Below are 13856 nucleotides of genomic sequence, written 5' to 3' on the forward strand. Positions count from 1 at the left end.
TGGGCTCACAACAGAACAGAATGTGACCTCAAGTCTGGTACAGTTGATAAAGCTAAAATCCATGCAGTACTAGTAAAGAAAGCATAAATAATGTTCACTGGGCCTCTCTCTTACTCTGTCAACAGACAGTGACATCTTAGTCACATCTTGAAAGTGGCAAGTGAATATCATTTTCAACTGAGCTTATAACAATTGAACATGTAAACTCTACCACTTCTGTAACAAGAGAGAAATAGATTACTCATTGCAAACTAGTTCATTTGCTCATATGACTACATAAGAATACACAGAATCAAATTATAACTAAAACTGAGAAAAGATCAAAACCATAAACAAACAGTAACACTTAAAATTAACAGAGAAAAGCAGAAAGTAACTAAATCTAGTAACATTCAAAAGCATGCTTCTAGAGAGTCACAGGGCCAGTCTCCTGGTCTAGGAGACACTGGGCAGAGCTGATCTACTGAGAACATAAAACAGCCACCACCAGAGGAAGGAAAATCGAGACAGGAGAAGCACCAAAGGAAAGAAACAAGAACATACCAAATCTAGAACAGAGATTGCTGGCACAGCAGTCTGCTGCAGGCAACAGAGAAGGAAAAAAAAGAAAGATGAAGCGTGAAAAAAAAAGTTAGACTCAGACTGAATTCTGCCATCAGTATATTTTGTTGCTATCATGCTTCACGTTTTTGGACAACCCAAGGAGAAAACTGAAGAACTGAAGGCTAACTTCTCATATTCAGAAGTAGGAAAATGTCCACATGGTATTAAATACTTGGGCTTCAACATTAAGATACACAGAAACTAAAAAAAGCAAGATTTCCTTTGGTCTCTTATTTGGACACTAAGATAATAACCTTAATGTAATTAATGGAGAAAAAATACTTTTCATTAAATTCTTAAAAAAAGCTTCCTAAGTACAATCCATACTAAAAGGCTTTGAAATATTCAGCGTTTGAATCATCTGGGAAAACTGGCAGGCCCTCAGTAAAAATCTCATCCTCACAGAGAGGAACCCTCCCTCTGGGATGCCATGCTGCAGCCACCCACCCGCCCGGCTGCTACAGCGGCTACGGTGGCAGGGTGCCCACACCGCCTGCTCGGGGCTTGGGGGGTGGTCTGCACCACGGGCAGAGCTGTGCTGTCCCTGCACCTGAAGCCTCTCTGAGCAACGACCTGTCTCCTGGCACTGAGCAGGGCCCTGGTCAGCGTGGAGCGGGCACACCACAGCTGGCCAGGAAAGCGAACGTCCCCAAGAGCTGAGAGCTCTGACATCAGCTGGGGGAAACGACTCAAAGGACCTGCGCCAAAGTCCCTGGCTGTTATCAAACTGGCTCTTTCAAAGAAAGTACTTCTACGGTCAATACTGTCATTCTTAAGGGAGCTTACTGCTGATGACTTACTAAAACAGTGCCATCGTTAAAATCACAGTTTGGCCTCAGTTAAGAAACATAATTGTCTAAAAGGGACCCAGGATCAATTTGAGCAGTTATGAATATATCTGGCTGGGATATACACATCTATATTAAGAAGCACGCATGTGAGTAAGCTGAAAAGGACCGCAGCGCTGGGCTCTACACTCCCGAGTACTACCTAAGGGTGGACTTCCTCAGGAGGTGGAGGGACAGGGCTGACCTACCATCAGTTCTGCTTCAGCCCTTCAATTCACAGCTTTAAACAAGAGCTGAAATTAGAAACCAAATGCAAGACCACGAGGAGACGCTCATGGCTATGGCTGTCTTCTCCCAACACTGCACTTGCAGGTTAAAAAGGAGCATGGAGACCACCAACAGGACCTCAACAACAGGACTCTCCACAAGTTTATGTTCAAAGCCAAATTAGTATGTGCCTCTCTGGATGGGGCAACAAAGAATCTTCCACCTAAAATTTGGCATTTTAATAAGTAATTGCACTAAAATAAATTTTGGTTTTAATTTTTATTTGAAACAGTAATTTCTATAATATGGAGAAATATGAATTGAGACCAAAAGTTCTCAATATCTTTACACTCCAATAGTTAAGCTATTTATTAATCTAACAAATACCTGCTTCATGGGTGGTACTGTTACCACAAAGACTGTTTCTGGCAGTGATCTGAACTTTCACACTCTTTGCTCACAGTCAGGAATAGAGAGCGGCCTGACCCATGTCTGTGTGCAGCTCTGTCGGCACCCACTGGGCTCACAGCAGAGTCCATGAGGCCAAGCCAACTATTTACTGACTAGCCCTTGTAAGGAAAGCCTTGCCAACCCCTGATCAAGATTCTTAGTGGTCACTAACAAATACCTGTTGTCTCAACTGAAGTGTTAATACGAAAGCTAATTATGAGGCTGCTAGGATTAAGACAATAAAGATCCACTGGAACTATATTTAATTCTTGTCAAAGCACAAGTACAAAAAATTCCAGTGCCATGGCCTGGCTCACTTCTGTGGGACAAGGGCCAACACTCTTCCTGCAGCAAGCATGCTGAGCTTGAACCCTCTCTACGCCCTCCTGCCCCCGAGGCCTGGCTGCCTCCAGGACACACACGTGGCAGTTAAAGCAGGGAGCACAGATACGCACGACCCAGGCACTTTGCCCTTTACCCTGGCTCTCCGCTCAGCCTCTAGGCGCTGCATGATCAGCATGGTGTCCACGTCGTCGTCTTCCTCCTCCTCGTCGTCCTCATCCTTCTGCTTGGACTCCTGGAGTCTCTTCTGGAACTGCCATTCCAGCATGAGCTTCCGCAGGCGGTCACTCTCCTCCGCGGTGCGGTCTGCCTTGTTCTGCAGCTCGTGGATCTCCTTGCTCAGCATGTCCACGATGTGCATCTGCTGCTGCTTCTCCAGCTTCTCCCTGGCATCCCGCTTCCAAGGGTCTGGAGACAGGCTGTCCCCAGAAGAAAGCTCCTCTTTGCTGATGGTGATATACTGCAAGTCTCTGCGCTCGATGGTACGGGGCTGCTGCTGGGGCTGCAGTTCTCGAATAACTGTTTCCTGGGGCCTCTGGAGTGTGGACGGCTTCTCAGGCTTCGACTGTGGTGTGGCCAGGGGAGGGAAGGGAGCGGGGTGCAGGGGTGGCGTGCGCATCTGGCCCAGCTTCCTCTCCTGCTCCCTGCGCTTCCTCTCACGCTCCTCCTCCAGGCGAGCCTTCTCTTTCTCATACCACCTCTGGTGCTCCTCCCTCTTCTTCCGTTCTGCAGCTGCCTGAGCAGACTGTGGAACCACCTGGTTGGCTGGAGGGGGTGGGAGAGGCAAATCCATTGGAATCCCGTCAAAGTCTCCAGCGTAGTGGACAGGAGGCGGAGGCGGAGGTGGAGGCAGCTCTGTTCTGATGGGCTGGGAGATGGCCACTGGGGTGGGCAGCACTGCTGCTGGGGTTTTCCAACGGCCAGGGCCACTTTTGGTCAGCGTGGAAGCAGGGGTGGCCGACTTGGAGGAATGGTTCAGGTGTTCTTGGCTGGAGGTGCTGGATTCCACTGAGGAGCTCTGATTGACCCACAAGTCGCTATCAGACTTCCGATCCATAACTGCCTCCACCTGGTGCCGCTCTAGCTGGTAAGCCTTCTCTTCTCGAAGCTCTTCTTGGGAACGGGCAATGCGCTGGGAAAAGAAAGAGGAGAACTATTACATTTTAGCCGTTCGCCAGAAAAAAATCACCAAAAATTTACAGACATTTCACATTTGTGGGGAAAACAGACTACAAAAGCTACTGAATGAGGGTCTGGACTGGAGGCTGAGGCCACCCTGTGGCCCACTGGTCAAAGACTGCAGTGAACTGATCTGCCCAAGGGATGAAGATCAAACCACTCTGCATCACAGGGACACTCAGGCCCATCACTGCTGGCGTCCTCCTTGTGCTCCAAGGACAGTGCACGAGGGCTCCTCCACCTTCAGGCCTTCAGGTAGGCCAGCCCCACAGCTGGCTCCCGAGAAAGTGGGTGCAGTCTTATGAAGGGCAGCAGCAGTGAGTTCTCTTTAACAAGAATTCTAATCCTCATGAAGAGGAATTGTTATATTTTAGCCATTTAATCCATCCATGGACCATTTCTGAAGGAGTCCTAAAGCTTAGGACTAGCTTTACAAGCTCTCTGACAGAGATGTACCATGGATAAGTCCCATCATCTGAGATGTAACCATTCCCATCCTAGAAGTGTAGAAAAGGTAGTGGTAAAAATCTGATGATCATGAAGTTTTATGTGTGCATGAAAGAAAAAAGAAGTGAACACACTCTCCCAAAACAAAAAAGATAAAAGTATCACTTTATAACAGCATAATGGAAAAGTGGAACATTTACTTCCAATGTTTAGCTAGAGCTTTACTCTGCAAACAGAAAGAGCTTCTTCATTACCAGGGTGCATGATCTGCACACTCCATGAGGTATTAAATTATGTGGAATCTGACTCTGCACCTGAGGCCTGGCAAGCATCCAGGCAGGGGCAAGGAAGGGCATCCAACCCTCACAGGACCAGGCTGCCGTGGGCCATCAGGAAAAGGCAGGATGGGCCAGTGGACCAGACCGGAGGGCCACGTCTGCCCTCAGAAAATGGGCCCTGGCTCTCCTGTGTGCACTGTCCCCTGGGAGTGCAGTGCCCTCCCAGAGAAGCTGCTTCTCTCTCCCTTCCAGGCTCAGCTCCGACCTGCCTCGAGGCTCACGGGCTCTCCGACACCTGAATGGAAGGATGCTCCCTGCAGGCACTCGGTATCTACCCTCGACTCTGCCTAACGTGAGCGCACGTTCGCCTTCTCAGTCACATCAGATGGTACTCTCTCCAGACTGCAGCATGGTCTGCCATTGCCTTCTCTACAGATGCGGACACAGTCCAAGCTGCTCAGCTGCCTCACAGGGTCCTTCCGACCTGCTTCATCTCCTCCACGTCTCAAACCCTGCTATTGGCTGCAGCCCACTCTGGGTTCCTGTTCAGTGACATCCCTGCACTCTTCTCCCCTCGGCCTGAACTGTTCCCCAAGCAAGCAGCCGGAATGGAATCCAGGAACCACCAAGTTCTCATGGTTCGGTGCTCAGCGGGACCTACCACCTCAGCAGCACAGACTACACTGTGACCACCTGCCTCACGAGCTCCAGGGGCAGGGACAGAAACAAAGCGCAAACCACATCCCTGCTTCTCACGGCTCCACCCCGCCTCAGGGAGCCCTGTGCACCCCAGCAGCTCAAGGTCTGCAGAAAGGCCCTTGCTCAGACCAGGGAGCACGGAAGCCCTGCCCTCACTGTCCCTGCATGCTATCCTACTCCCTTCTCCTCCGACTTCACCACAAAACCATAAAAGAAAAAAAGAAAGAGGCAGCCTTACTGTTCTAGAGAACATTCCAACTGTGCCTCAGAAATCACCTGTCACCCTGTCCCTCTGGCCCCTCTTGCTCCCTTGCAGGTGCAGAGGTCTGTGCAGTCGCTAGCTCCTAACCTGAATGGCAACACTGGAATGGTTGCTGTCTGCATGCATGTGGGGCTTCTCCTCATACTCTGGCCACTGGGTCTGAGAAGGAGCCATGCGATCCTGGGATTTGGAGGCTGGGAAGGTGAAATACTCTCTGGTGTATGTCTGGGTTGGGATGGGGTAGGCTTCAGGTCTGGGTGGAGGGCTCTGTTCCTGCAAAATATGAAGAACACGGATTAGTGAGTCATTTGCAATTTCAAAACAGATTGATTTCATTTCCAGTGATCTGTTTTAAGATATAAAAAACCCTATATATGTTTAATACTGTGTTAAAAATTTAAGTGTTTGATCCCATGTTATGAATAATAAAACACATTTTGCCCAGATTTGATTTAAAACTAATTTATCTGACTAGTTACTAAACATCAAAAGATTAAATGCTGTTAAACCTGAGAATCAGAATCAATGTCAATTTGCTGAGTGAGAACTGCTTTAGATTACTCAGATATCCCAAGGGGAAATCTAACGCTACAGAGAAGAGAAAGTAGCCAGCACATCACTCAGACCTCAGCGCAGAGATTCCCCGTGGAGACAGAGGTTATCTTGGCTGTTGTTCCAGAGGAATATGGGCTCTTCCCTCCAGGACTAGGTGGCTGATCTGTTGGAAAAGGGAAATGTTTCACAGTAAATAAACCAACCAGAGCAGCATGTAAGAATGTCCCATTAAAGGCAGCAATGGCATCTCACACACCAGCACACTACTAATGAGGTGTCCAGAACAGAGACACATGTGCGGTGTGGGAGAAGCTGGATCCCCCAGCTTGCAGACCTCATGCTGTCCCAGCCCAGAGCTTTTTCCAAGACCAGGGAAGGGGGCTAGATAGTGAGCACACCAGGCTTCGAGAATCTTGTGGCTTGCTGTGTTTCCTATGATTTCTCCTCCTTTCTGTTAACAAACCCTTAAAAATGTAAGAACCATCTTAGCTTCTGTTGGTAATTTGCCAACCTTGGTCAAAGACATTACCAATACATTTTGCCCAGAGCATCAACTGGGCTTTTACTTTTGTTACAAGAACAGAATGTTAAAAATGTTAGTCATGATACCCCTTAAGGAAACTGGCCTAGTTGGCTGACATATACAGGTAATAACCCCTCAACAGCTAACAAAGCACCATGTCCCCTCACTGACAACTGTGACCACTGAGGTGCTGAGGAAGTGGAAGGACCCCTCTTACTTGCCACATTGGGGCTAGAGCGATGATCAGCTCTGTTTTTCATCAGTCTGTCATCTGGCAATTTCTTTGGTTCACTGTACTCTGCCCAGGGCAGCTGAGGACTTTCTGGCGACCCATTTTGAGCTGAATTATTATAGAGCTCAAAACCTTCACTCTTTGGTCGAGGTTTTCCCGAGCCACGTCGATCTGAAACTGAAATCAAAGTACATTCAGTACCTCTTCATTGGTTCAAAGATTTTAGACACCCTGTTTACCTTTCAAAGGAAGATGAATTCTAAAATACTTATATTTCATAAGAACTTTTTCTAACCAAAAAAAAAAAACAAAACAAAACAAAAAACAGTGATTTTCAAGTAAGGGTAGATTCTTTGTGTAGAACTATAAGAACTTTAAAACAAAAATCCTGAGAATATAGAAAGCATCTTATTTAACCAGAATCTACAGAAAAAAAATATACATTTAAAGTTCCATTCACATCAAATGACACCCATTTTAAGTAAATAACCACTTCTAAGGTAACTTTAAAAACTAGGAGGTAAATGAGCTCCTCTCATTCCTCAAGACTTGCTAATGGTCTCGTCACAGGGTCCCCAGGGTCATGGCGGTGGCCCTGGACATGGTGCCAGCTGTCTGCGTCCCACATTCCACCAGCTGCCAACTCTGCTCAGGGGCTTCTCTCTCTGGCTTCTAACGCAGTCTAGCTTGTTCGTGTCATGTTGTGTGAGGTCAAAGGTAAGAGGCACACCGAGGTAAGGCTCATAATGAATATGTGGTTAGCTGGGGTGCCCTCCCTGTCTGCTGGCTTCAGTAAGCACAGGTACAGATGCCGGGTGCCCGGCCTGCTACTTTGGCTACTTCCAGTTATAGATGCCAGGTTCGTACAGAGAGGAGGGCTCCGTGAAGACCACACTTAGCAGGGATGTGCATGTTCAAAGGCACTGCTCTGGAAGATATTCCATGACTTCAGAGTGTGAGTCATCGTGGTTTCTCCTTGAGATTTCTGAAGGGATTCTTTAAAAGTCCCGAATTTATATTGATTTTATTGAGAGATTTTTTTATGTAGTTATACATAACTACATAACACAGTTATGTAAACACAGTTCTCACAAATAAATTATTTTAAAAACTGAGTTTTTAATTTAAAGTGAACTACATGCACTAAGATACTCCTAGCTTATTACAGCACACGTGAGACTGAACTAACAGCTCACAACCGTGTGCACACTCCATAGAGAACGCAGCATGCCCTCCAATCCTCCCGTCCAGGTTTGCCTGTCAAACTCAGCCTTTACCCACTCACGCTGGCTGAGCACCTGCTTGGATCCTGGCCTTCGGAAGCTTACCAGCAGCCAATCAGCCCCCGGAAACGGAAAGGGACTAGAGGGTCGAGTGGGCTCCCAGGGCAGGGAGCACCACCTGAGTCAGGCTGAGTGGCATTGCTTAGCACCTTGCTACTGTGCTCTCAGCCTTGACGTCCTTATTTTCAGAATGGGGACAGTGATAATACCAGCATTGGGTTTGCTACAACTGTGAACACATCATGTCTGGAACATCTGGCACACAGCACAAGCTCAGAAGCCAGCTGAGCACTTTATGGTCCTTACTTCTCTGCATCATGGGGGATGGCTGGTTGAGGAGGGTGGCCAGGCCGTGATAGATGGCACCTTGCTTTGCTACCTCGAGTGTAACCACGGAACTCGTTCTTGTCATGAGTTCTGCTGCCCTGGGAAGAGAATTTTACCAGTGTGAGAAAAATGAAACCATGTTCACTGTCACTTTGTCAGTGGAGGCAAGCACAGCTACCAATCAAGCACAGCAACCAAGCTTCTTCTGCCATTTCAGGCAACAATTCTGACTTTTCTGACAGATTTCTGCCAATTTCCTTCCTTTGAAAATGAACCATAAACGCACGTTAACATATACCCTGATAATGAGATGAGCTGGGTGTGGTGGCACATCTCTGTAATTGAGGCAAGGGAATCCCAAGTTTGACATAAACCTGGGAATTTACTAAGACTCTGCCTCAAAAAACAACAACAAAAAATGGGGCTGGGGATGTAGCCTAGCAGTAGAGCACCCCTGGGTTCAATCCCCAGGAGGGCGGGGATGGGACAATATTAAAAAATTACCAACTGCAGATATTACTAAGTACATATGTGTTTGTGTGTGTGTGTGTGTGTGTGTCTGTGTGTCTAGTTTACAAGAAACTATTCTAGACTAAACTATATGCTTCTAATTTGACAACAAAGAAAATGTCAAATACACTAGGAGTTTACACTTAACATACAATAGAATAATAAGGGCACAGAGCTTTTTAGAATGACTTTCAATTCCCAATTTCAAAACTGTATGTGAAAATCCCATAAAAATGCTAATGCTAAGCTTTCAAACAATCCATGGGTCATACCTTTCCTGAGAGAGTCCCACCAGGCTGCGCCCATCCACACTGAGGAGCTGGTCTCCTGCAGCTAGTCGTCCATCCTGGCCACACACGCAGTGTACAAATGCATTGGGACAGAAGAGAAGTGGTATGAGTAGCCTGGCTGTGCCCCCCCCCCCCCCCCGCCCTGTCCAATGCCCTGGCCAAGGGCACCAGTGCACAGCACCCCATCCCGACCATCAAGCACAGGACACCAAAAGCCTGCCTCCTCAGCAATGATACTGACCACATCTGCAGCGCCTCCTTTCACGACAGACTTGACATAGATGCCCAGTTTATCCTGGCCGGCACCCTACACAAACACAAGGTCAGAACACTGAGTGCAGAGCAGGAGATGAAATGGACCGCAAAGTGCAACAAAACCAAAACCTCCCATGAGCACAGAGAGCCACGCTTCACATCCAGAGCTCTCAACTACTTTCACAGAATCAATACTCCGCTTGGAGAATCTGAAGGAACTATAGAAACTATTTTTATTTTGTGGTTCCAAATTCAGAAGGAAAAATACTACTGAACAAATCAATTATTCATGATCAGCTGATGAGACTGAAATGAACTTGGAATCCTGAAGCTGATTAAAGCATGGTCAGTGCAAGTGAAGCAAATCAGCAACGCTCACACGACACATGCCGTTAGCACAGGGTGGTACTTCTGCCTCTGCTAGTCCAACTATGCCCACGTTCTTTTCATATATGTAATTCAAAATTTAAAATAAGATGATTTTTTTGTGGTCAATAATAAGAGGGACTTAGGTAGTAAGAAAATCATGCATAAAATACTGTAACTTATACATTGTGACTCTAAATAAATACTAAAGCAATAAAACCCAATCCTCATAAAATTGTTACATTATGAAAGAATAATGAAATGATACAGAATTAGGTACACGTACAGTTACAGAATCATCAATATTCTACTTAGACATCACAACTACATAAGAATCAACACCAGATAGTTTTCTAGGATCATCAAAGGAAACATTACACATGAAATCTTATTTTGGTACTACTGACAATATTCTATGGTTGAGTACATACATTTTTAGACCATGACAAATAAAGGTAAATCCAAATCCATTTTAAATACTTAAGAATTATTACATCATACAAGAAAATCTATGACACCACAGAAAGGGATAAAAATAGGGATTAAAATTGATTTTTACAAGACCCTGTGATCATGCAATTTTCAGTTGGAAACTATTCACATTTACCCGTTAACAATTTCCTGTCCCGTGTCTACTGCTGCATACACCACCACTGTCACCAGCTGCACTCCCCCAGTCCCAGGCAGTCCTGTGAGGTCACCCAGCACTGCAATACACTTTCATGGAACTCCATGACTGCCGGAAGCATACCTGGAGCAGTTTAGGTAAAGCCTGCGCCTTTCAGACAGACTGAACCCACACTAGGCACCCAACAAATTGCAACTTTCTGACCTCAGTCAGTCACTTAGTAAAGTTAGTAAGCTACACCTTTTACCTGACCTCACCTGCACAGGTACCACCTTCCTTGGTCAAGGGGCCCAAGACACACACAGGATCTGACTTCTAAGGCAACCCCAGCTGCTATTAAACTGGACTAGTGATCTAAGTAGTCCAGGTGTCACACAATCATATCTTTATGAGATAGAAACTTTCTTAATTGCACAACACAGCTGTTCAAACGACTGTCTTGCTCATTCAACAAACCTCCCTGGTACTCCCCTGTGCAAGCACACTCAGAAAGAGATGTGCCTGCCCTGACAGAGCCTACCTGCCAGGAGGGCTCCTGCTCATAGGCATCAATCATTCTGCTGGGACACTGAACCCCTTTTCCTTTTCCCGCACAATGGTTCCCTGTTAGCTGGTACCTAGGCCAGATTTTTTTTTAAAGTTCTAAAAAAGACTCTGTTGTTCTGCTTCCTGCTTGATGGATAGAAAAGCAATGCTTACCACTACGGGTGTGAATAGGCACTTACCCATGTTTTCACACGGTAGTATCTTTTGGCTAAGGCAACACTGACTTTGTACTTAAATAAAAACTATTCTCATGATAATAAACCATTACTAGCATCACTGTCAAAGGAAACTGCTTGGCAACAATGCTAGCAATAAGAATAGCACCAATGCTGTAAACAAGAAAACAATGAACACAATAAGAATAGCACCAATGCTGTAAACAACAAAACGATGAACATGATAAGAACAGCACCGCTGCTACAAACAACAAACACAATAACAGCACCAATGTTACGAACAAGAAAACAACAAACACAATAAGAACAGCACTGATGCAACAAACAAGAAAACAGCAAACACAATAAGAATAGCACCGATGCGACAAACAAGAAAACAGCAAACGTATTCTAAGACGATTGAGCCTCTTTTCCCCGTTTCTGTGTGCTTTAGAATACTGCCATGAGTATAAAAGACCAAAATAACTCCAACTGCCTATCTGAACAAAGTGAAATAAGAAGACCCTTTACAGAATCACAAACTGGGTTGACTACGATGAGACAACAGCCCCTCCCTGCTGTGTGTCTTCAGGGGCTCTCTGGTATTCAGAGGCTCACCAAGGAAGGGCCGTGATAAGCCATGATCACTACAGGTTGCTCTGGGTGGGAATGTCTTCAACAAATCCTACGTTCAGGAATCACAGCCCGAGGACTCCACTAGCCCTTACTTCAAAACTACATTGTAGACACTGACAACACATGGTCAGGCTGCGGACCCCATGTCAATCACAAGTGTATCCAGGTAACCTGAATCCTGTACTGCTTTGATCAGGCAATTAACAATGCTATATACCATGTGAAATATGTAAATCCAAATTGAAATATTAAAGTAAACTGATCATGTAATGAGTACTCAATGCCACTATTACCTATTTTCAAATAGGCAGAAGTAGACACCATGAATTTCAGAAGCCTCTGGCAAGACCAGAAAGCTGCTGTGCAGCAGAGGTGCTGGCTTCCCCACGGCCGACCCGCCTCTCAGGAAGCTAGTGTGACTCATGCCGTCCTGACCAGGCAAGCCGCCTCTGCGCTCCAGGCTCCCCGCCACGCTCCACCTACCCGACACTGACTTGTGTTGACGTTCTCATTTTCTCCACCCAAAACATCCTGCTGACACCATGGATCTGCCCAGATCCCCACTGTCCCTCAACCCCTAGGCCCACCTGCCCTCCACCACCTGCCCCTCGCTTGCTCTCCCCAAGAAGGGAGCTGCCATTTCTTCTCACTTGTGCTCCCACGGGGCTTCCCTGGAGCACAAGTCTGCTTGGCTCTGCCATGGGACCTGTCGGGGTGGGTCTCCCTCAGCCCGGCACACACCGCTGGGGTTCTGGGACTGTGCTCTAGGGCACTGTCTAACCAGGCTGCCCACTGGCCAACTACATCTGGTTGACTCCTTGTGTTAGAGGACTAGGATAAGGAGTCTGTTGTTTTAATGAATGAATACTTCAGGAAGTGAAGGAAATTCTCTGATTTCTAAGTTAGAATCCCTTCTTTTAATTCCAAGCAAATTAAAATTTTAAGTGTATCTGCTTGTCACAAAAGAGGTTTTCATCTTGGGAAAAAAAAAATCGTTCATGATTATCAGAGACTAATCTGAAAGACCCAATGGAGTAGAGGTTGTCACCAATTCTGACTGAAAGTCAGAGAGTTCACTATGGAATGTGTTGTTTTTATTAAAAACAAACAAACAAACAAAAAAACACTCTTAGAAAAGGCAGACAGACACGATGTGGACTATGTGGAAAGAGAGCCAGGAGCTGCACCCGCCCTGCTCACCCGGGGGAAGCGCTCTGAGGGCACCAGCCGGCATGTGCCCAGGGAGTGGGGCCATCTGCCAATACTATACTGCCCTGCACACTCAGCCGGCTCTGTGGCACCGAGTCTCAGAAGTTCCCTTTCCCAGGGCTCTTGTGTGGGAGTGCCTAAGAGTAATGATCACAAAGGACTCCAGGTTCACACGTCCGTCCTGAGTTAGTGTGAGCCTGATCGCATGGCTCTACACATCTTCCTGACCTGTGTTTCACTGATATGATCATGAATCGCTGTCCTTGTGGTTTTCAGAGATCGGCTAACTAATACTAATACTAATTGCTTTTGTGCTAATTGTTTACAAAAAAGTAAAGCTTTGCTGTCTTGTTTATTGTTGTCTGAGCATGATCCCTGCCCTGCATGTGCCTTGTCCAGTCACCTGCCCTCTGCCACTGTGGACTCTGGACTGCTCTGGTGCTGAGTGTCCTTGACTGTCCATGCCCCACCTGACAGAGAACAAGGACTTTGGGTACTTCCCTCAACTTCGCTCTCTTTCAGTCGGAAGCAGCTTGGAGAAGTTGTTGCCCATTTTTCCATAGAAATGGAAGCGAGAAATTGACAGTGGGGAAATGTAACAGTGTCCACTTTATGCTTTGAATACAGGCCTTGCTGCTCGGCCACTGCAACTGATTTTTAAAATGGACGTGTTTCATTCTCCTCCTTTCTCCCTGCTCCTCCCTAATCCCAGGGGACACAGGATTCCCGCCCCTCCCCATCCTAGGCAGTTCCCTGGCCCTGAGCACCCACCCACCACAGGAAGAAGTAATCCAGACTTGGGGGTGGCACCAGAAAGATCTCAGAACTGACCGTCTCCCAGATCCACAAGTGAATTACAACTCCCACATGTGGACTGTAGCCTTTGAACCCCTCTTTAAAAGTCCCTGTTCCTGCTGATGGGTAGCATCATCGCCTCTGGGAAGGAGCCTTCTGTGCTGCTCCTTTGCTATGAAAGCAATAAACCTTTTTCCTTTTCCTCAAAAAAAAAAAAAAGAAAAGAAAAGA

At 46.5% G+C, this 13856-nt stretch overlaps 1 protein-coding gene across 22 annotated transcripts in view; it reads right to left on the bottom strand.

Annotated features, from left to right (window-relative positions):
- Afdn (afadin, adherens junction formation factor) overlaps positions 1–13856 on the bottom strand; it is a 132823-nt gene that overhangs the window by 14597 nt on the left and 104370 nt on the right. For 12 of the 22 annotated variants that reach the window (XM_047559543.1, XM_047559540.1, XM_047559549.1 and 9 more), the window contains 8 exons: positions 9277–9342; positions 9018–9091; positions 8215–8333; positions 6611–6802; positions 5942–6033; positions 5403–5588; positions 2587–3582; positions 544–579 (listed from right to left, as the gene is read on the bottom strand). In XM_047559543.1, the coding sequence (XP_047415499.1) occupies positions 544–579; positions 2587–3582; positions 5403–5588; positions 5942–6033; positions 6611–6802; positions 8215–8333; positions 9018–9091; positions 9277–9342 (1761 nt within the window). The remainder of the gene's footprint in view (positions 1–543; positions 580–2586; positions 3583–5402; positions 5589–5941; positions 6034–6610; positions 6803–8214; positions 8334–9017; positions 9092–9276; positions 9343–13856) is intronic. The other 10 variants (XM_047559560.1, XM_047559559.1, XM_047559557.1 and 7 more) reach the window with 1 other exon arrangement.

Source organism: Sciurus carolinensis, chromosome 7 (assembly GCF_902686445.1).
Source record: "Sciurus carolinensis chromosome 7, mSciCar1.2, whole genome shotgun sequence".
NCBI classification, from domain to species: domain Eukaryota; kingdom Metazoa; phylum Chordata; class Mammalia; order Rodentia; family Sciuridae; genus Sciurus; species Sciurus carolinensis.